Source organism: Berghia stephanieae, chromosome 2 (genome assembly GCF_034508935.2).
Source record: "Berghia stephanieae isolate SIO BIC M18660-M18661 chromosome 2, UCSD_Bste_1.3, whole genome shotgun sequence".
Classification (NCBI taxonomy): Eukaryota; Metazoa; Mollusca; class Gastropoda; order Nudibranchia; family Aeolidiidae; genus Berghia; species Berghia stephanieae.
Window position 1 is genome coordinate 82922479 of NC_088361.1, and position 23550 is coordinate 82946028.

The 23550-nt window shown below is 33.1% G+C and overlaps 2 protein-coding genes across 2 annotated transcripts in view; both read left to right on the forward strand.

The window, feature by feature from the left end:
- The first annotated feature begins 1635 nt into the window (after positions 1–1635).
- Positions 1636–23550, forward strand: part of LOC144965664 (ribonuclease H2 subunit A-like) — a 35095-nt gene continuing 13180 nt past the window's right edge. The window contains exon 1 of the mRNA XM_078901240.1: positions 1636–1691. The gene's annotated coding sequence lies outside the window, so the exon portion shown is untranslated. The remainder of the gene's footprint in view (positions 1692–23550) is intronic.
- Positions 11673–15525, forward strand: LOC144965663 (anti-apoptotic protein NR13-like). Its single transcript, XM_078901238.1, has 2 exons — positions 11673–12343; positions 14903–15525. The coding sequence occupies exons 1-2, from the start codon at positions 11795–11797 to the stop codon at positions 15017–15019; spliced, it is 666 nt and encodes a 221-aa protein (XP_078757364.1). The 5' UTR covers positions 11673–11794; the 3' UTR covers positions 15020–15525.

Genomic DNA, 23550 nt, shown 5'->3' on the forward strand with positions numbered 1-23550 from the left:
AGACCTGAGTGACGTCATCTTCGAACTATCTATAGGGAATGAGATGCATTTTCGTACAGAAATATGAATAATAAATTTTGTATTTGGAGCGCTTGGCTTGTAGTTGGTTTGTTTACAAATAACTTCTCCACCGGTGACGTCCAATCAAGGGACGCTACTCTTTCGCTAATCTCATTCCCTATAAAGATTATAACTGTTCCATCAAGAAAATGAAGCTGTCATATTTTGGCCATAGCAAAAGACACGATTCCATATAATAGCTTTGCATGGGGCGGTTCATGCGAGGGCATGCAGAGCAGAGGACGACGAAGGAGAAGGAGAAGGTCTCACGACATGACAACCCGAATGAGAACATCCAGATGACACGTCACATGGCACAGTTAGAAGCCAGAAAGGAATTCCGTCATTTAATTTATTTGAGAGGCTACATGAAACGAGGCTTTAGGATCCGCTTTCGAAAAAGAGTGAGAGAAAGAAGAAGAAGAAGAAGAAGAAGAAGAAGAAGAAGAAGAAGAAGAAGAAGAAGAAGAAGAAGAAGAAGAAGAAGAAGAAGAAGAGGAAGTACTACTACTACTACTACTACTACTACTACTACTACTACTACTACTACTACTACTACTACTACTACTACTACTACTACTACTGTGTTTAAAAGTGTTATTATGTCGAGATGAAATTAGTTTAATTGTAAACCTAACGTTTAAAATTTGACAAAATACATGTCATTAGATGGGATAGTGATTTCAAAAAGCTGACATTTCAGTATTATTATTATTTTGAGGCTTAGACTAACTTAGTTTTCTTCATCCAAAATAAAATTCCTCTTCGTGGGATCCTGGGCGGGTTTTATGGATGTGAATTTTATGTGATCTCAGACTAAGACCATTGATAGATAGCTCTCGGAATCTACTTCTTTTCCCCCATTTGATCCAGTTCCCTTTGTCTTACATTTTTTGCTGATTTAAAGTTTAAATCTAGAATTATGTTTTCTACTATTTCTTTTTCTTCCCTTTACGTACTGACGCTGAAATGGCCTAAGTGTCACAAGCGCCGTAAAACATGTAAATCAAAAAATAACCGATGCGATGGATCACAATTTTTATTAGGAAAACAGAGCAATGATTATAATAGTTATGATGATGGGAAAAAAATGTGGATGAAAATAGTGAGGTAATAGAATAATGGTGACAGTACTGAATAAAATGATGGAGTTAATACTGACAGTTCTGACGATTACGATACTTCCTATGATGGCTATGGCTGGTTAAGTACAAATAATAATAGAGCAGTAAAGTTAGGTGCCCCAAACGTAAACAATAACAAGTTGCTAGTGATTTCCGTTAGGGACCGGAATAATTTACGCACAATATAGGTCTCCCAATTTTGTAGTTTGAGTTGTAGGCAATACACTTTCAGTATTGAAAATATGTTTACATAAAATCTAACAGTTGCAGAAATAATAATATAAGGCTAAATTATTATGAAAATCAGGCTCCGAATAATTCTCGTTTTGTTCACACCAGCGCAATAATTTGCTCTGGTCTAAAAATAGATAGACTGTAACTTTTGATAAATTTTAGAAAATTTTACCTTTTGTTCCATAAAATATCCATATCTAGACATTATTTGATGCATGATCGAGTATTTATGAATATGTGTTTCTTTTGCCACCTAACAGCCAAATTTTAAAGGTTATTTTTTTCTATTATTTACATTGGAACGTGAGCTGTCAAGACAGGAACATGTGGTTTGCCACGTGCTTCTCGACCTTTGTTTACGTTTGGGGCACCTAACTTTACTGCTCTATATCACATAATTTACGTTGAAATTGCAGATAATCATGATCACGATTATGAGGATCGTATCGATCTTAGTGATTTAGGTCAATAGATTTAACTGGCATCTGTTTTCCTGCCAAACTGAAGGTCGTGAATTTCTCTTTAAGTCAGAAGTATAGAAGAAAACGAGGGGACTTTATCCAGCTGTATAAACAAGTTCATGGTATAGATAATATTGATTACAAATATTTTTTTTTTAATTTATTCAAGAATAACGTTCACTCGAGGTGATGATTTTGAAATATTTATAACCAGATGCCATTCATCCATTCGCCCACATTCATTTATTTCAAGAACAGTAAGAATATTGAATAGTCTAAATTACAATACAAAAACTGCGGAAACGATAAATTATAAATGCTTTTAAAAAATGCCATAGATAGGGAGCTGAACTCTCTAAAATTAAATATGATTTTGATAGCTAAAGATAATTTATTACGATGGCTAATTTGTCTCGCTGTGTGTATCATCATGATTGATGAAATCCTTTTTTTTTTTTTTTTTTCAATTTTCTCCATTTCTAATCGTATAATTTCATGCATCTCTTTCTCATTCAGCATTATGCTTCCGATTCATATTTGATCCATTGTCGATTTGATGTATCTTTACAGGATGCTTAAAGGCCAATTTGTCTATTTAACCCTTAATTATTATATATTATAGATAGAGCGAAGATGACGTCATTCAGATCTTTGTTTTTGTTTTTTGCCATCCACGTTTATTATCCAGACTATAAAAGTTCATGATTACACAGAGTTTTGTGTGTTGATCCGTTATACTTCCGGTATGAGCTTCTTAGCCAAGCGCATACTTCTATATTATTATAAAATAGCTGTGGTGCTAAATTTGTGTCAATGTGATAAATTGCTTCTTTCCTTCCTTATCGTGATCGCGCTCCTGGGAGCAAAATACGCAAAAATATAATGCTCAACGGGCACACTATTCTATTTTTGGGTCTCACAGACTTCACATTGGTGATCCAATTCAGCAGATGCGTTGTGCAGATGTGTAGCTAGTCTTGTGTTGTGGCGGTGCTGTAGGTCTCTTATTCGAATCTCACTGAAGGCAACCGGCGCAAAGTAAAGTCCGTGGAAAAGGCTTCTTTAATCATATTCTCTCAAGTTACTAATGTGTTTAAATGAGCTCGCCGCCGGGAACAGCGTTGGCCGTATAATACTATCTAATTTCAAAAGGTACACATTTTAAAAATGACTTTAAAAATAAATAGAGTCAATATTCAGAATAACATCGACGCATATTTTTTTTATATAGGGAGAGAGCACAAGACTGATGCTAAAAAATGTATCAAATATCTTTTCAGACTGATTGTGTCGTTATAATAATAATAATAATAATAATAATAATAATAATAATAATAATAATAATAATAATAATAATAATAATAATAATAATAATAATAATAATAATAATAACTTTTGAAATGTCTTTGTACTGCTGTTTTTCCCCGTCAGTCTGTTTACATATTAAAACTCGGTGCGTGTGTGTGAGGGGGGGGGGGGGGTTGGAGGGGGAGTTTATAGAAATCTGTGATAGGATTTTGTTTTGTTGTGTTTTGCTTTGCTTTGCTTTGTTTTACTTTGCTTTGATATTTTTTTTTTGTTTTATTCTTTTTTAAAAATCCGACGTCATGGTTTTGACAAGGCGATTAATCTATTTAATTCAAACCATAACATAACATAACATGTGGTATATGGCAAAATAGGATAAGATCCCTTGAATGCCCTTAATATTAATTAGTAATGCCATAAATCTATTGATTAAATATTACAATAATGATACACGTGGTAAAGATAGTATTTCAACTTAAATGTACTCATGTGGTGTACAAACATATATCTTTAACCGTGACATACAAAGCACACACACAAACACACACACACACACACACACACACATACACACGCGTATAGAAGATAACCATAATAATATAATAATGCATAATATATACATACAAGATTGAAAGCCATGTCAACAGCAGAGCAAACACGTATTATTCGTCATATATAAATCTCCCATCATATAATTCCCTGTCTACTAACACCTTGAAATAATCCATAGATTTTGCATTCTTTGTTTCAAATTTCAAACTGTTCCATTTCTGAACAATACGAATACCGAACGAGTTTTGTCTTATGTTTATTTTGCATCTAGAGACAAAAATCTTAAACTTGTCCCCTTAATCAGAAAAGTCTATCCTATCCATACCATGTACCAATCTATAAACCTGAATTAAATCCCCACGAATTCTTCTATATTTCAAACTGGGTAAGTCAAGAAATTCTAACCTTTCCTTATAAGATAAATACTGTATTGTATAAATTTTTTTGGTAGCTCTCCTCTGTACACTTTCAATACTAATAGATTGTCTTTTATATAATGGGCTCCAGATGCAATTTCCGTATTCTAGAATTGGTCGAACGAGCGATTTATAAAAATATAAAAATGTGGTTTTATCAAGACTTATAAAGGTTCTATATATTATTCCCATCATTCTGTTTGCACGGCTTACACAATTATCAATATGTAAATCAAAATTCAAATGTGAATCAAAAGTAACTCCCACATCCTTTTCATAAGACACAACGGAAAGTAGATTTGACAGAAGTATCGGTAAAATAATTATGACATGGATTATTTTTTCCTATATGTAATACTTAACATTTCTAAACATTAAAATCCAAATGCCATGTTGTAGACCATTTGAAAAGTGAAAATATATCATTTTGTAGAATGTTATGATGTTCAGTTGTACTATAGATCTTTGTATCGTCTGCAAACAGTTTGCAGGCTGAATTTATGCCACATGGTAAATCATTTATATATAAAAGAAATAAAAGTGGTCCCAATACGCTTCCTTGGGGTACACCGCTTAAAATCCGACCCCACACCATTGACAATGACCCTTTGTATTCGATTATTAAGAAAGTCTTTAATCCAGTTAAAGATATTCCCTTTAAATCCATATGCTTTTAGTTTAATGAATAATCTCTCATGAGGTACAGAATCAAAAGCCTTGCGGAAATCAAGATAAACAACATCAATGCATTGATCACGATCAATTAACTTGGTAAAATCCTCCATCACCTGTAAAAGTTGAGTAATGCATGATCTCTTTGATCTAAAACCATGCTGGTTATTGTTTAGCATCGTATGACTTTCAAGAAAGTCCATTATTCGGTCTTTCAAGATAGACTCCATAACCTTACAGAGTATGCATGTTAAGCTGATGGGTCTATAGTTTGCAGCATCTAGTTTGCTTCCCTTTTTATGAATGGCAGTAACATTGGCTTGTTTCCATTCAATGGGTAAGGTACCAGATTCAAGAGGCTTATTATATATTGTTGATAGCGGCTGTGATACTTCAAAGGCCACTTCTTTCAGGATGAAGGGAATCGGGTCCCATGCTTTTAGTCACGTCTAAATTCAACAATTTTGCAAGTATGTCTTCTTGTGTAATATAAAAATCGGGGACGTTTAATTGATTTGTAACATTGAAAGTTGGTATATTTGTAGTGTCTTCTTGAACAAAGACAGATGAAAAATAATTATTTAAAACATTAGCTATATCCGAAGTAACCTTGGTACCATCATCTTTCAGTAATACATTAACACCTGGTGTTCTTTTCAACTTTCTGTTTACGTATCTCCAAAAGCCTTCCGGACAACTCTTACATTCGTGCCAATGTACATTCATACGTGTTCACAGCATTTTGAATCGTGTATTTGGTATTATTTCTAACCTTGACATAATTATGAAAATTATCTGTTGTAGGATACTTTTTGAATTTCTTATACAATTTATGTTTCTTATTAATTGTACGTTTAACGTTTTTTTGTCAACCACAATGGTTTATTAGAACTAAATTTTTTGTTACATCTTAATGGAATGTGTTTAGATTCTATACCAGCAATATATTGATCCCTCCTCAAGGTTTCAAGAAGCCCAAGGCTACGACTTCCTGTTTCTTCCATGCGACAATATTAATTAAATCAAGATCACTATCACAAACGACTCCGCCATCGTTATCACGACAACTATATTATTGTTATTATTATTATTATTATTATTATTATTATTATTATTATTATTATTATTATTATTATTATTATTATTATTATTATTATTATTATTATTATTATTATTATTATTACTATTATTATTATTATTATTATTATTATTATTATTATTATTATTATTATTCTCATCATCATCATCATCATCATCATCATCATCATCATCATTATCATCATCATCATCATCATCATCATCATCATCATCATCATCATCATCAACATCATCATCATCATCAACATCATCATCATCATTATTATTATTATTATTATTATTATTATTATTATTATTATTATTATTATTATTATTATTATTATTATTATTATTATTATTATTATTATTATTATTATTATTATTATTCATACTATTTTTATTATTATAGGTAAATAGTATTTTTTGAATATATAATTAAATAAATGTACTACGTGTAGAATAGCGAGTTGTCTCTATCAAAGCTCTTTAACCATATTTAGATATTTAAATGATTGCACAGTCTATACAACTTTCAAGCAAGTCGAATAAGCGATATTTTTACTATGATGATGACGTATATCTAGACGTCTACACTTTAAAAGACGCTATTTACAACGATACGCATGAATTGCAGCATTTGAGAACCCGAAATTATTCGCATATAATTTTATTATGCACAATATTATTGTCTATTGGTTAAGATTATTTTATCCACGTAAAAGACGGTTATCACACCCTATGTCATAAAACATCTATTTTAACTCATGTTTCACGACAAATAACTTTCAAAAGTAAAGCAAGGGAATTTTCCATTGTAATGGATCGGACGTGCAAGGAAAATGAAATTGGTTATTATATTATTGAGACGTTCTTCAGATTTTTTTAATGACTCTTAAATATATCCCGTAATGCAAAAAATGTACATTATCGTCGTCGTCATCGTCATCATCATCATCATCATCATCATCATAATCATCATCATCATCATCATCATCATCACGATCATCATCATCATCATCATCATCATCATCATCATCATCGTCGTCGTCGTCATCATCATCATCATCATCATCATCATCATCATCATCATCATCATCATCATCATCACCACGATCATCATTATCAAACACATGAATGAACTATATTAACAATACACCGATACACATTATCTTTAAATGAATCAGCGACATCGCCAATCCGATATTCCGTGTTATGTACGAGTACCTACATGGGCTTGAGATCGTAGTTAAACCTTATTTGGTAGTGGTTGTATGTAGTAAATTGTATACGGTTGAGTTAAGGCGGGTGTGGACAAAGTTCACTTCGAATCTTGCCGGTTCTGGATGACAGAACAAACATAACCAGATGGAACCAGCAGGATAAATACTTCATAACTTCTTATGAATGTAAAGAAACTACGAGATCTCATCAAATAGCAGATATGAAAATAAGGAAATAAATAATATTATAATAAATAAATAAATAAATAAATAAATAAATAAATAAATAAATAAATAATATTATAATTTTAAAAAATAATATTATAATAAATAAATAAATAAATAATAAATAAATAAATAAATAAATAAATAAATAAATAAATAAATAAATAAATAAATAAATGAAGAGAACAGGGAATTTAAAATCTTGACAAGAAAACTCGTCTGCAAACATCGCTTGATTAAAACGTCCCTCTTCTTGTCTAAAATTCTAAAACTTGGGACTTCCTTGAAGTCTTCCCGTGTTTTATGGGGGGGGGGGGGGGGGTTGAAGGTTTTTTTGTTTGTTTTTTTTTGTTTGTTTGTTTGATTTTATTTTTTGTTTTGTTTTTGTTTTTGTTTATTATTATTTTTTATTTTTTATTTATCTCTTTTTTTTAGCAAGATGAGGGTCATTTTAATCAAACGATATTTGAAGGATGAGATGTCTGACCAAGATTCTAAAGACCTGTTTTGTTCGGGTCTTTTTTTTAATAGTAAGAGTTACACCACTGTTTCAAACCAGTAGTAATTATCATATCATATCATTTATCATATCATATCATATCATATCATATTATATACGATATCATGTGCCGCTATGTGGTCTCGTGGTATGACACTCGCTTTCGGATTTGAATGTCCTGGGTTCGAGCCTCAATCAGCGCATAGTTGTGTCCTTGGAAAAGACTCTTTACTCATATTCTCTCAGGTGTAAAATGAGTACCTGACCGTTAGCAGCGTTGTGTGTCCGAAAAAATTGTAATATCACCTAACAGGCGTCATGTCCCGTCCTAAATGTTAAGTGTCGCTGTTGGCCAGGGACCCCTTGTAAAGCGCTTTGAGCACGATTAGTGGATATTGCTCTATATAAAAAGCTCAATATCATATCAGTAATAGGGCTTTAAAATGGACCGAGTGTTACTTAAATCCCTTTAAAATATAAATAACAGTAAATTGTACATTGCATATTCTGTGAGGAGAAAAAAAAATTATATATGTTTATATATATATATATATATATATATATATATATATATATATATATATATATATATATATATATATATATATATATATATACCTTTAACAATTTGTTTGTAGGAGTGATTAAGATCAATAGAGTTTAATTTATAAAGTTTGAGTCTTGAGCTAAGTTACAATGATATGCTTTCTATTCGAGTGGGATTTTCTTCTAGTTTTAATTTGATCTTATTGACTCCGCTCATGATCTCAACTCTGCCAACCTGCCTTGCCAGATTGAGGCGACGGGCCATAATTATATAAATTATAACCTAATATTATACTGGTTTTATTAAATCACGCCTGGTTGTTTACATAATATATAACTACAAGCGAAACAATAATAATATTATGACCTCTTTTAAACGATGTTTGGTGTCCCAAGGAAGAGGGAAACTGGGAAATTGGAAACCATTGAACCTTAACCCAGGGAATAGGCTGTCGGTATGTACTCGACGAGCCCATAATTGGTATAATGAGAAGTATATTTTTTGGGAAGGACTGTACATTGACTCAATTAATCGTAGATGATGTAGATAATTCGCTGGATACAGATCATAAAAGCTTATATTGTGCAGTGTTGTAGTCTTGATGTATTTTTTTCTCTCATTCAAACCATCTGAGTTTAATGAGGTAAAAATAAAAGAGGAGTACGAACCGGATGAGAGAGAGAAAGAGATGCATTAAACCATTTAATTTTCTTTCTTATGATATCATTCCAAATAAAATCTGGTTCCGACACCAACATCTTTAGGCTCCTACTTATTTTACAATAAATGTGTCAAAGCGACAAATTAGAGGACAGGCACTAGTGGGGATACAAATCTGAAACGGTGTGCACGAAGCAGTGCTACACAGAAAGCAGAAAGAAAATACAAAATAAATAATAAATACTCCCCCCCCCCCCCCCCCCCCTCCAAATGAAAAAAAAAATCAGCCTGTCTCGAGCAGAGATCGAACTTCAAACCTCCTGACCACCCATGACTGGAAATCAGAAGAAGTGAAGTTCGATCCCCAGTCGAGGCTTTCTGATTTTGGTGGATAATTGTAGCTTGTATTTATTCTTCTGCTCTGTCTGATACTGCTTGACGCACACCTTTTCAGACTTGTTTTTTGCATCAGTTCGATGGGGTTTAAAAACACTTTTTAAGGCTTATCATGCACACTTTTATTTATTTTTATTTTTTTGGCCAAGTCAATGTTTAATTTTCTTATCGTGTGGATGCAATGCAACGTGAACACAATATATGCAGGTCTGGCATCCGAACTCACTTATGGGCCTAGTTTAATATTTTTGTAATGAACAATATTTCCATTACAGCAATGAGCTCATAAGAAATTGGGTTATCAGACCTATACACATCGTGTGGATGTCATGAAATCTACTGATTTCCGATTCTATAAGACAAAAACCGTGAGGTTAATTTTCTTTTCATTTATTTAAAAAAATTATTATTATTATTATTATTATTATTATTATTATTATTATTATTATTATATTATTATTATTTATTATTATTATTATTATTATTATTATTATTATTATTATTATATTATCATTATTATTATTATTATTATTATTATTATTATTATTATTATTATTATTATTATTATTATTATTATTATTATTATATTATTATTATTATTATTATTATTATTATTATTATTATTATTATTATATTATTATCATTATCATCATTATTATTATTTTTATTATTATTATTATTATTATTATTATATTATTATTATTATTATTATTATTATTATTATTATTATTATTATTATTATCATTATTATTATTATTATTATTATTATTATTATTATTATTATTATTATTATTATTATTATTAAAAGAAGCGGTTATTTACTTAAACTTGTAAATGTTGCTGCTCGAAGCTCGAAAAAATAAATAATAACGTGAAGTTGAATGTAAGCTTCAATTTAATCACAAAAACAGATCTGTTTTTTTGTAATTAAATTGAAGCTTATATTCAACTTCACGTTATTATTTATTAAACTTGTTTAGGAAAGAGACAAATTATACACATCTATTTTTAGAACTAAAAATTATATTTTTTATCTCCCTATTAAAAAACTGATAATGATATCAATGAAATCATAAGATGAATGACTAGATGAATGAATGGTTGATCATAGTAGTGCTTGGTGGTATCTAGTCACGATAGCAGCTGTAGTTATCATCCACTTGGTTTAGTCTCAATATGAGAGTTGACTCAATTGTGGCGGATTGTAAGAGTATAGATACATGATTTGAAATTCGGCAAAATTGTGAGATTTTTCTCTAAAAATATGCGATATCTCCATCTTTCAACTTTTTTGTAAATTTCCTTTGGTGCATTTCATTCTTTGTTACAAACAAAACAAAACAAATCAAATCAAAATGTATATGTCATGATTTGTTTATTTTTGCATGTAAAACCCTTAGAGCACGTTTAGTAGATATTGTACTATATAAAAGCTCACGTTTTAAAACAAATTATAGCTAGTATTAAGTGTGATTCAGGTATAATGTTTGATATCTCTATGAAATTGGCATTCTCCAGTTAAATGAGTAGTGTATATGGTAGTTTTATTTATTTATTTTTAAAAATAATTTTAAAATAATGAAAAATAATAAAATTGTTATGGGTTAATTGCTGTAATGGAAATTCTCTCAAACCAACACAAAATATTGTTCTTTTGGCACATCAATATTAAATCAACCCCGTTCGGTTATCAGATCTGAAATTTTGTGCACGTCGGTCCTTATTGTTCCTCGGCATTAAAAAAAAAAAAAGCCAATAACTATCCCTCTTCGTTGTCTAGATAAAGTAAATTTAAATTATCCAATGCCTATATTGGTGGTGTAGATCCTAAAGCAGGTCCGGTTACGTATACACCATCTAGGAAGAACCATAAAAAAAAATAAAAAAATCTATTCTTAGATCGTGACCGAATGGGAACAGTGTAAATTTAGATTTGTAAGGATAGCTTCCGGAAGCTGTTTTACCCAATTGCCTTTATATATGCTTAACAATCTTTGTCAATTAATTAAGATAACTCGAGCCAATTGAATAAGATATTGAATCTAAGTATATATATTTTTTAATAGTTTGCTTTATTAAAATAAAAATCTCATATTTTATAAGGCTTTAATGAAGTGATTATAATAGAAATATATGTTCCGCCAAGAAATTGCTAAGAAAAAACAAACTTAGCATTGTTATAGTCGAAACTTCTGGATTTCCTTGTTCTCTGTTTGGGTTGCCAATAATAAAGTGAGTTCGGAGTTCGAGTCAGCCATTTTGATCGCCATGATGGTATTTGTCTGTTTTCTTTGTGTCAACTGTTAGGGGATTGTTTAGATTTCTCTTATATTTTTCGTGAGGATGGCTCAATATAATAAAAATACGTTTTCTCTGATGACCCAACGATTCGGCTTGCTTTCACCTCAAACAGAAGGATTGAACGAAATCGCAAAAGTCACTGATGACAGCACCCAAACATTCGCAACCTCTGCCTTGGATGAGGTTCGTCGAGAAGCAGAATTCATGGCCCTTGATCTGCTTATGAATTACGATTCAGCGACACCCAAAAGAGTCCCAAATAGACATTGTAAGACATTAAGGAGGACTGTGAAAGAGCTTTCAGATCGTCACGATATTGTGTTTAAAGGAATGGTCAACCGATTGAAACCCGACGAAAGTAGTGCCTTTGCGACATTCGTAATCGTTGCAGACGAAATCTTTGATGATGGGCAGGTCAACTGGGGTCGTATTGTTGCCGTGTATACATTTGCTGCTAGGTTGGCTCAGTACAACTCAATGAACAATTCTACTGATTTGAAACAAGTGTCTTATCCAGAGAAAATAGCCCTTTTTGTTGGAAAATATGTTGCAAATAAACTTGGTCAGTGGATTGTAGATCATGGTGGTTGGGTAAGTCTTGGTCTTGTCAACAAAATGCAGCTTAGGAATTTGTCATATATTATTATTATTATTATTATTATTATTATTATTATTATTATTATTATTATTATGGAAAAGGCTATTCGGACCCTAGTCTGAATTGCTTCCTGTGGCAATTCGGACCCGGGCCGGGTCTAAACTGAATACTGAATAGAACTCCGTGACTAACCAGGGTCGAGTCTGAATAACTCCATGGCTCTTCGATTCGGAATACTGCAATGCAATGCGCCCCAATGATGAACTTATCATTAGTGAAACTCTCAGTTACTATTCCGTTTGCAGCTATAGAAACCGTATTGGTCTTCCTAAACACACACACACTCATGACATGAGTATCTCTAACTCTAATTCAATAAAAACAGAATAATCACCCCCCCCCCCCCCCCCCCACACACACACACACACACACAATCATTTCCACAACCCGAGAGCCGGCGACTTTTTCTCTTTGATCTCGTATCACCATGTTCTCCCCTGCCTGCGTCCAGCACCTCGGTCGTTTGTGGGTTTTACCCCCCCCCCCCCCCCCCCCACCAATCCCATTACCAGTTGATCATTTTCTTTCCGTATTCAACCAGTGCTTATTTTATTAATAGGCACATAGTCCAGTATTATCTAATAATATTAGTATTAGACAGTACTCTGCCCCTACCCCAGTGGCGGGGCTCTATTGCATGGCTTGCTGCCAAGAATCGTCTCTATATTTTTATATTTAGAAATAAAACAGCATATTTTTTTAATTAAAAAAGAATTAAGATACACTTCCTTTTGTCAAAGCCCGACCTATACTGCCTTTTAAATAAAACGCTCACTGCCCAAAGTCATATTATTCTCCTTTCTTTCCACTTTTTCGCGGCTGCAAATGGCAAAATATATAATGTAGAGATATGTCATTCATGTATCTTTTGCAACACGCTCATGGTAAATCAAATAAATCTTCCAATCATTACACAAAGACACTCTTTTTTCTATGCGAGGGCAAATTGATTGTTAATGTTAACAATTGCGACTACAATTGTAATCTCCCAAAGACCACGAATATTTAGATCTGTTTGATTTGTTTTTTAAGGAGCTTGCAACACATTTAGGTCATATCAGCGCCAGTAAAAATGGAGAAATTGGATAGCAAAAAGTTCTAGAATTACAATTAAAAAGTACTCAAGAAAAAGTAAGACAAGGGGGAATAATAGATCACCGCTTTTGAAGGTAGTCATCTTCGGGAGTTCTAAAACGTGATTTGCTCGCTCACCCGTCCTCCTACCGACTGACAACTGAGAACGAGCAGCTTCCCCCCACCCTACCACGCTTCACTTTCGACACTTCCTGTGATTGCGCAGGCGCATTGTGGCAGTAGTCCGAATTGCCACGGGAAGCAAGTCAGTCTCGGGTCCGAATTGCCACTTCGTATTATTATTACTTCTAACTGTTAGTTTTATGACTATTCTCTCTCTATATCTCCCTCTGCCTCTGTCTCTATACTATATCTCACAATCCCCCCCCCCCCCCCCCCTCTCTCTCTCTCTCTCTCTCTCTCTCTCTCTCTCTCTCTCTCCTTTTACACACACACTTTATTCGACCTCCCTCTACTCTACCCCTCCCTCCTCTCGCTTCTGTATTCCCGCTACTCTATCCCTCCCCCATACAATGTTCTCTAGCCATTTGAATTGGGGTTGATTCTAATTCTTTGTTTTTATATTGTTTTATTATTATTAATTAATATTCAAATTCAAATTTTTACTTTTACCAGGATGAGAATAAGTTTGTGGTGGTCATTCAGTCCAGTCAATCCAGCTTTTATAAATAAAATATGATGCGTCAGTGATTAACCACTATGAAATTTCTTCTACAGCATGTTGCAAATGACTCCATCAGAAACAGAAGAATAATTTGAGGCAATAAAAAAAGTAAAAAGAAATAAATAAATAGCTAGATCGATAAATCTTGCTCATTCAGAAATCAACCAAATGATCAAAGAAAAAAAATTCTTGGTCAGAAACACAATAGTCAATGCAGAAAAAGCAGCCAGTAACATGGTACGAGTACGAGTGATCAGGGAAGAAAAGGAAATGGAGAAAGGAAAAGACACTTTGCTCAAACTCAAATGTAGTACAATTTTAAAACAAAGAGAGAGAGATAGAATATCTTGCTCAGAAACAATTAAATAATAATAATCATTATTAATTAAAAGAAAATCTCGTTCAAAAGCAGAACAAATATGAGACCCCCCCCCCCCCCCCCCCCCCCCCCCCCCCCCCCCAACAAGTCAGAACTTTTGAAACTTTTTTTGCACAAATTCAGTTGATGTAAATGTAATATTTGAAATCTCTCTCTCTCTCTCTCTCTCTCTCTCTCTCTCTCTCTCTCTCTCTCTCTCTCTCTCTCTCTCTCTCTCTCTCTCTCTCTCTCTCTCTCTCTCTCTCTCTCTCTCTCTCTCTCTCTCTCTCTCTCTCTCTCTCTCTCTCTCTCTCTCTCTCTTTTAAAAAAAATTCTATTATCAAATGATTACATAAATTTTCTGTTAATTTTCAGGACGCATTTGTGGACTATTTTCCAGACCAAGGGGAATTTGAGGAAAAAGTGTGGAAAGGAGTTCTTTTTACTGCAATTGGACTTGGAGCCCTGGCAACGATGGTGGCGTCAAGATAGTCTTTTAGTGTGTGTAGTGTGTTGTAAATAATGATGCATTGAACACAAGATAAACATTTTCATTCTGTCATGGCTGGTGTTCGGAGTATTTGTTGACATTGACAGAGTCGAAGGAATCTTTTGTTCGAGAAGCAAAGGATAAAAACAGCTATAGACTTTCCTGACAAGCTTCAAATTTGCATTTTGCTTGATGATCCCGTTCTATTCACCTCTATTTTCTTTGAAGAAGGTCCCACAATGTCTTTGAACTTTGAATTTCCTGTGTGAGCCAGATTCATGAAAAGTGCTAATGAAGTATCAGCAAAATTCATATGCGGAGAGATCAAATTTTATAACACTCTCAGTCCTCAATTTGGAGGTGAACCACTTGTTGAAAAGTGAAGATAAAGTGATATGAAATTTTACTTTTAGCTCTCAAAGAGACTATAGTCTTTGTCCGATATGGAACAATTAAATTTAACTCAAGTCACTTCACTTCATTTTTTCTTTTTTTCAAAAAAGAATAATCATTGTCGTAAAAATATCATTCATTACTGGTTTAAATCAGATGGTGATGTATATTTCCCAAACTCCTGAATTTTTTTACCAATGATGGTTCATAATTTTTCTGAGAGTAAAATCGGGTTTTTCTGACCCCACTTCTCCCCTCCCCCCTCCCCCCAGAACTAAAGGGGTATGATTACTCTATTTTTAGCATCTAAACTGTCCTGACATTGTTGAAGCAATGGGTTATGTCATATACGATGACTTAATGACTCTTGAGGCCCAAGTTGTTTCATTTTCTGTTATTTTCTTCTTTTTAAAATATCCTAAATGTCGTGTTGACATTTTCATTATTTTTAGAAATATTTCCATTTGCCCAGAATGTCAAATTATTGAAATTATTAGAGTTATAGTTCGTTTAAGTAGATTTGAGAAATGTTAATAAGCATAAAACCAAAGTTACTTTTATTAGGTTCTTCAGAGTTCTTTAGTGATTCCAATTCAAAATTGATATTTTTAAAGCAGAGAAATTGCGTTTGTAAATTTGTGTTTTATACAATTTTTTTTCTTCATCAAATCTATGTAGTGGACAGCTTTCAATTCTGTGTGCAAAATCTGATTTCATTAGTATATAACTATATCGTGCATCAGCGTTGGTCAGGAAGTTATATCAATAAAAGACCCTGAGGAATAGGAGACTTTTAACCAGTTCTATGCGAGCTCGCACGTAGAAAGCAAGTTATACAATGCTTAGATATATAAGCTACTAGTACTACTAATACTACTACTACCATCACTACTACAATATTATATGCTGCTAGGAATAGGCATGAAAACATTATGTGGCCCTCTCCGTCATTGCTGTAGTATGTTGGAATTAACAAGATTAAGCAGAATAAGTTTAAATTCAAGATGGTTGGCAGTTTATTAATGTCAAATAAACAACTAATTCAATAACGAAATCATTTATTTTCATTCAAAATGTTTAATTTCAGCATTGTATAATATTTTAAGTATCAAATTCTACACCTGGGCAGGGTTCCCGACCTCCCATAGTGGGCAGGGAGGTACTTGCTGTGTCTTCTATTCCCCTGTATTTGTTTTCCAATTGCTTTCTGTTTTTGTCTTGAAATGAGATTACTTTGTTTTGCCCTGGATCTGGCCGTAGTGCTTGGCTGGGAGGGAAACAGTCAAATGCATAGTTTTTTGGGAGATTATATAAATAAAATAAATATTTTTTTCCTTGTAAATTATCTCTCTCTGTTATGTGGTGTTATATCTGTTATTTAGAAAGTATAATGTAAACATTTGAGTGTATTCCTCCTAGTAGGATCGTGTGCTGGTGTCTGGGTGACACATTTAAGTAATCTCAAACTAAGTACATTGATTGTGTGCTCTTGGAATCTATATCTGTGCCCTGTCTCAATTATTCCCCTTTGTCTTACTTTTCCCTCAAGTCCTTTTAATTGTACACCTAGAATCTTTTCACTATCCCATTTTATTCCTTTTTTACTGGCACTGATATGACCTAAATGTGTTGCAAGCGCCGTAAAACCCTTAAAAACATAAAACAAATTCAACTCAACATACTACTGTTTTGTTACTGTTGGTCACCAATTGAATCTCAATACGGGATTTAGAATGAACGATGGGATTATGTAGTAATCAGCTTGGTTGAGGATCCATTCTGTACCCTTTTGCCGAGAGGTCTTTGGGTTTGGCCTTACTAAGCCATTGGCATTTAATAGACCTGCCTACTTAATATTTTAAAATTTCAAATCTCTTTAAAGGAGATAAAAATGGAAGGCGCTACAGAAATCAACAAAACAATTTGGCTTCATTGAGATTAAATAGCTCCTCTTTGTTTAAATCAAAACTATGTAGGACTACTCTGGCACGAACATTTCATTTTCCAATTACATAGTTGTAGTTATCATGAATCAGACATTTATTTAAATGGAGTCAAAATTTTTGTTCTGAAACTGGAATTCATCGTAGTGGTTGGCAGGTCTGTGTTATATCAACCTTTAGTCTAGTCTACTATTGTGTTTTGTCTGTTTGGTTCAAACAGACTTTGGTTTTGTTTTTGTGTTTTTGATTGGGATTATTATTATTACTAATAAAAATAAATATTAACTATCAATATGTAAGCAAACTATTTATCCCTGACAATATTCTCAGGTCCTGGTCTTTGTAGACTAAAATAAGTGAGGATTGAAAAGATATTTTAGTCTAGTTTCACGCCAAATATTATTAATGTTAACAGTAGATTTGTTGTTTTTTTTTAACCAAGAAAGATGTATGGACATAGATGGACAGGTACTTCATATTCTGAGCCATCAATATATTCAGTTGAATTGCAAAATTTATTTTTGTGAAAAAGTCGAAACGATATGGTATGCAGGAAGGGGTATTGACCATTTTTTTTTTTTAGATACATATATTTTATTACCCTTTTCTAAAAAATGTATATGCTGCCTACGCCTGATCATGATCAGCTTTGAAATCTTGATTTTCACTTAAAATTTTCAGTTGGTTTGTAAGTTTTCATCTCCTCAGTTGATTGATTTATGTTGAATTGCTCCATTTATTTACTTCCTTAGACTCCCTTTAGTAGTTAGTAGATTAGGCAGCAACGGATGATATATCTTTTAGTGCTGTGGTTCATTTGAATTTATTACATTTTTTCTCCTCATTACAGTCCAACTTCAATTTGATTTGGGTTTTTTTTTTTCCAACTGATTAATTTATTATTGGATTTTATTTATTTTATGTTATTTACTGCCATTTTTATTATTGTTATTATTATTATTACTATTATTATTATTATTATTATTATTAGTAGTAGTAGTAGTACTATTATTATTATTATTTTAAAGTATGGTACATTAATTATTATAGTATAGGGTTGGTTGGATTTGATACATTTTTTTTTCTTCCTAATTTGTCCTTCATGTATTGATATATTCATTTCAGAGTGCATACTCATCCCTCTCGTTTTTAATTTCGACAAATTTTTTAATATTATTTTTTCTTTTGTCTTTCTTTGTTTGTTTGTTATTGTTTTCAATTTTTTTTTTCTTAACGATATGTGTCGTCATGATCGTATTAGAATATAAATAATATACATACGAGATAATTCGATCAATTTTTGTTTTTAGGAACATTTTAATCAGTTTTGCTCATGTGTGTTGGATTAATTATCATTGATTCATTGATACAAGTCATAAATGAGCCCATTTTTTGTTAACAATGCCAAGAGACAGATTTTTTATTTTTTTTAAAAACATTTCTTTAAATGTTTTACTTGAAACATTACAGCTAGAGATGTTTTAAAACTCGCAACTATGTTGGTTTCAGGGATGCCACCACTGTTATGGAAATGTTACCAATAGAATATATTATATTTATCATATTTTCTTAAAGTTGTTAAGAAAATGGAAAATGTGTAACCCCCAGAACCACATTAAAGTCGTATCTTCTTATTTGTAGTATGTTTATAATTGGTTTGAAATTAATTTTAATATTTACATACCTATTGTATTGTCTTTTGACTGAATTTGAAGATTTAAGATTTGACTTGTCCACACAGCATACTGTTTTTTCTTTGTACTATATCTCTACCCACTCGCTGCCCCTTCCCAGATTTTGGTTGCTCTGTTATTAATTAATTTTTGTTCTGGCCCTGACAGTGTCATTTTGGAGAGGTCGCAGTGTAATTTAGTAGTTTAGCGATGCAAAATCTTTAGAAAATGTATGTGGGATCATGTGGCATCCCTTTTATCTTTATTTATTTGTTGAATAATGTGTATTGTTTCGTACGTAAAATAGTAATATGTAGTGATAAGTTTTAGATGCAGGGTTTCTTTTATGATAATTTGTATATAATATACATATGTATTTGTTTTCCTTGTAACTTGTTACAACCGGGTAGAGTTTTCTGACCTCCCATTGTGGTCATGGAGGAACTTACAGTGTCTTCTATATCCCTATATCTGTTTTCCAACATGCTTTCTGTCTTTGTCTTGGAATGAGTTTACTTGGTTTTGTCCTGGATCTGACAGGATCCCTTTACCCTGGCTGGGAGGGAAACATAAATGAATCATTAGAGTTTTGGGAGATGATATTTTTTATCTTGTAAATCTCTCTGTTATGTACTTTATTATTTTCTGTTTTAAGTTTTACATATGGTTTGTAAAGATTTTAGTATATTTTTAGTGGGGACCTGTACTTGTGTCAGGATGAGGCATTTTCATTTAGGTGATCTCAAACTAAGTACGCTGATAGTTGGCTCTTGGAATCTTCATCTGCAATTTCCTATTTGAACCATTTTCCCTTGTCTTCCTCTTTCTCGTGTACTTTCTGAATTGTAAATCTATAAATTTTTTTACCATCCCATTTTCTTCCTTTTTACTGGTGCTGAAATGATCTAAATGTGTTGCAAGCGCTGTAAAACTAGAACTCTTTAAAACAAACTAAATTCTTGCTGTGTCTTTTATCCCCCTGTCCTTAACTGAGATAATATACGTCAATTGTTTATTATTTGTTTTGGGAGATAACATTTTTTTCCCCTTTTCAAATATCTCTCTCATTATATTATCTCTTTATTATAGTTTTTTGTTTTGAATATAAAATTTTAACAATTTAGTGTGTTTTCTAGTAATGGGGTCCTGTGCCTGTGTCTGTATGGAACTTTTAGGTTCTCAAACTTACTACATTGATATTTTGCTTTCGAATCTACATGTTCCCCACTGGAATCAGTCCCCTTTGTCTTACTTTTTCTTGTGTACTTCCATTGTATTACGAACATTTTTCAAGTCCCGTTTATTTGTTTGTTTTTTCCCCCCCCTTAAATAAGCCAGCTAGTTGAAAGACTGGTTTAAATATACAGGAATTGGTCTAGGTCCAGTTAAAATAAACTTTTCTCAGCCATAGCGGCCTTCATGATCCAACCCAAAATTTAAAAGAAAATAAATAAACTGTAGGCTGCAAAATAAGACTATACCTGTATCATTAATATTGAGTCGCACACTCCATTATCCTATACAGGGAAGGCTACTGGACTGTTACCTATAAATCAATTTGAAGTGAAGAGTTGTTTCCCTTGATCTTTTTTTTTTTCCTGGTCCCGAGAAGTTTATTGTACGTGGACTCCACAGGAAAGATTTCAAGGGAATTGGTTAATGGGAGATAATATTATATATCTTTAATTTTGCCAAAGACGGACGGTCTTGAATTTGTTCAAGTTCTAGTTATAATTACATGCAATTCCCCGCCTCACCCTTTTTATTTTCAATGTCAGTGTGTAATTAATATCAGGAAAGGTGATAGGAAATAATTAGTCAAGGTTTTATAACACACTGCTTACCATAGCCGATTTTTTTGGTGATTTTATTTTCTTTTATCAAGTTAAAGCATGGCGTTACTATAGATATTATAAGTGGTGAAGGATATATAGATATTAAATCTAAAGCCTGGTAGTGCGTTATTATGGTATTTTGGATTTTATTTTTTCCCAGGGGAATGTGAATTGTCTCAATATTTGATTGTCAATCACTCTATTCTTTGCCGTGTTGGATGTCTCTGATTAAGTATGTTTTATTTGTGAGTGTGAGGGGGAGGGGAGGGGGGGGGGGGTTGAGCTAAGGCAACGAGACTGTGGTTGACAGCCAAGGTTTGAGATCTGCGGTTGATCAAATGAGGTACGGTAATGGTAATTAATTAAACAGCAATTATGTTTATGTGTTAGTTTAAGTTTAATGTTTAAACGAGTGTTACTGTTGGGGTGACAAACCTCAGTCTCCAATGCAAATATAATTACATATATATACATATTCTGATATATCGTGTTTAAATATGACATTGTCTGTTGCAATAAACTCTTTTGGTAAGCATTTCTCTTGTATTTTGTTATATTTATATTAATTAATGAATTTTAAGTATCTGATTAGTTTCCATGGTGGGCAGGAGGTCACTTGCTGTCTTCTACCACCCTGTATTTTCTGAGTTGCTTTCTGTCTTTGTCTTGGATGACGGTGCGAGATGCATTTAATTTGCAATGATGTCACAAACAAAGGGTGGGGTTCCTGACCTCCCACAGTGGGAAACAGCCAAATGTATAGTTGGTTTTGAGATGTATTTTTTTCTTTGTAAATCATCTCTCTGTTATGCACTGTATTATGTTTTGTTTATGTATTATATATGATTTGTAAACATTTGAGTGTAGTCCTCTTAGTGGGGACCTGTGCTTGTGTCTGGATGAGACTTTTAGGTGGTCTCAAACCAAGTACACTGATCGTGTGCTCTTGGAATCTACATCTGTTCCCTATTTGAACCAATTCCCCTTTGTCTGCCTTATTCTTGGACTTGGATGCTTTAATTGTAATTCTAGAACTTTTTACTATCCCATTTTCTTCCTTTTTACTGGCGCTGATATTACCTTAATGTGTTGCAAGCGCCGTAAAACACTTAAAAACAACAAACAAATGCATAGTTATTGTTCTGGGAAATGATGTATTTTTCCCCTTGTAAATCATCTCTCTGTTATATATTATATTTGTTATTTTGAATGTATAATGTAAGCATTTGAGTGTATTCCTCTTTGTTGGATTTTGTGCTTGTGTCCGGATAAGACTTATAGGTGGCTGGGTGGGGTTCCTACCTCCCATAGCGGGCAGGGAGGTACTTGCTGTGTCTTATATCCCCTCTTATCTGTTTTCCAGTTGTTTTCTGTCTTTGTCTTGGAATGAGATTACTTGTCCTGGCCCTGGCCGGAGTACTAGCTGGGAGGGAAACAGTCAAATGCATAGTTCTTGTTTTGGGAGATGATATTTTTTTCCTTGTAAATCATCTCTCTGTTATGTATTATTATATTTGTTATTTTTAATGTATAATGTAAGCATTTGAGTGTATTCCTCTTTGTTGGATTTTGTGCTTGTGTCCGGATGAGACATAGGTGATCTCAAACTAAGTACATTGGTGGTATGCTCTTGGAATCTACATCTGATCCCTATTTGTTCCCATTCCCCTTTGTCTTACTTTCTCTTGGGTGCTTTAATTGTAATTCTAGAACTTTTTACTATCCCATTTTCTTCCTTTTTACTGGCTCTGATATAACCTAAATGTGTTGCAAGCGCCGTAAAACCCTTAAAAACAAAACAAACAAACAGACTTATAGGTGATCTCAAACTAAGTACATTGGTGGTATGCTCTTGCAATCTACATCTGATCCCTATTTGTTCTCAGTTCCCCTATGTCTTACTTTTTCTTGGGTGATTTTATTGTAATTCTAGAACTTTTTTCTATCCCATTTTCTTCCTTTTAATTTTAAGTGGCGCTGATGTAACCTAAATGTGATGCAAGCGCCGTAAAACCCTTTAAAACAAACAATCTCTCTCTCTCTCTCTCTCTCTCTCTCTCTCTCTCTCTCTCTCTCTCTCTCTCTCTCTCTCTCTCTCTCTCTCTCTCTCTCTCTCGTCTGAGGATGTTGTCTCGTCCCGGTATATCTGGAGGGGATAATCTTGAAGCTTCAGGAACCACATGAGCAATCGTTGGTTCTTGTGTTTTTGTCGAGTTAGATTTACCAACGGATTGTGATCTATCAAAATAATGGCCGGCTTTCTAAACTTCAAATAGACGCCATGAAAGAACACGACTCCACTAAGGCTGTACTCTTTTTCAATGGTAGAGTAATTTATTAAGCTGGGCCTTAGTTAACTTCCGTGAGAAGTAACGCACAGGCATAAATATCCCCTCGTTTTCTTGTAAAAGAACAGCCCCGACAGCAAAATCCAATCCATTTACACTGCAAATCTGGCGAGGAACTCAGTCTGGACAAGCGGGTGGTTGGATGGGAGCATCACCCTTGAATCGTATACATACCTATGATGTTCGCATGGGTTTACGATCCGATAGTGATGTCGTTTCTTCTTTTCTTTACTAGCCTATCCTGCTTCTTTGGTTTGTGATTGTATTTTTGACAGGGGATATTTTTTTTTCTGTAAATCTTCTGCCTGTTTGTTCTTGGTTATTTATAATTTAGCTTATGA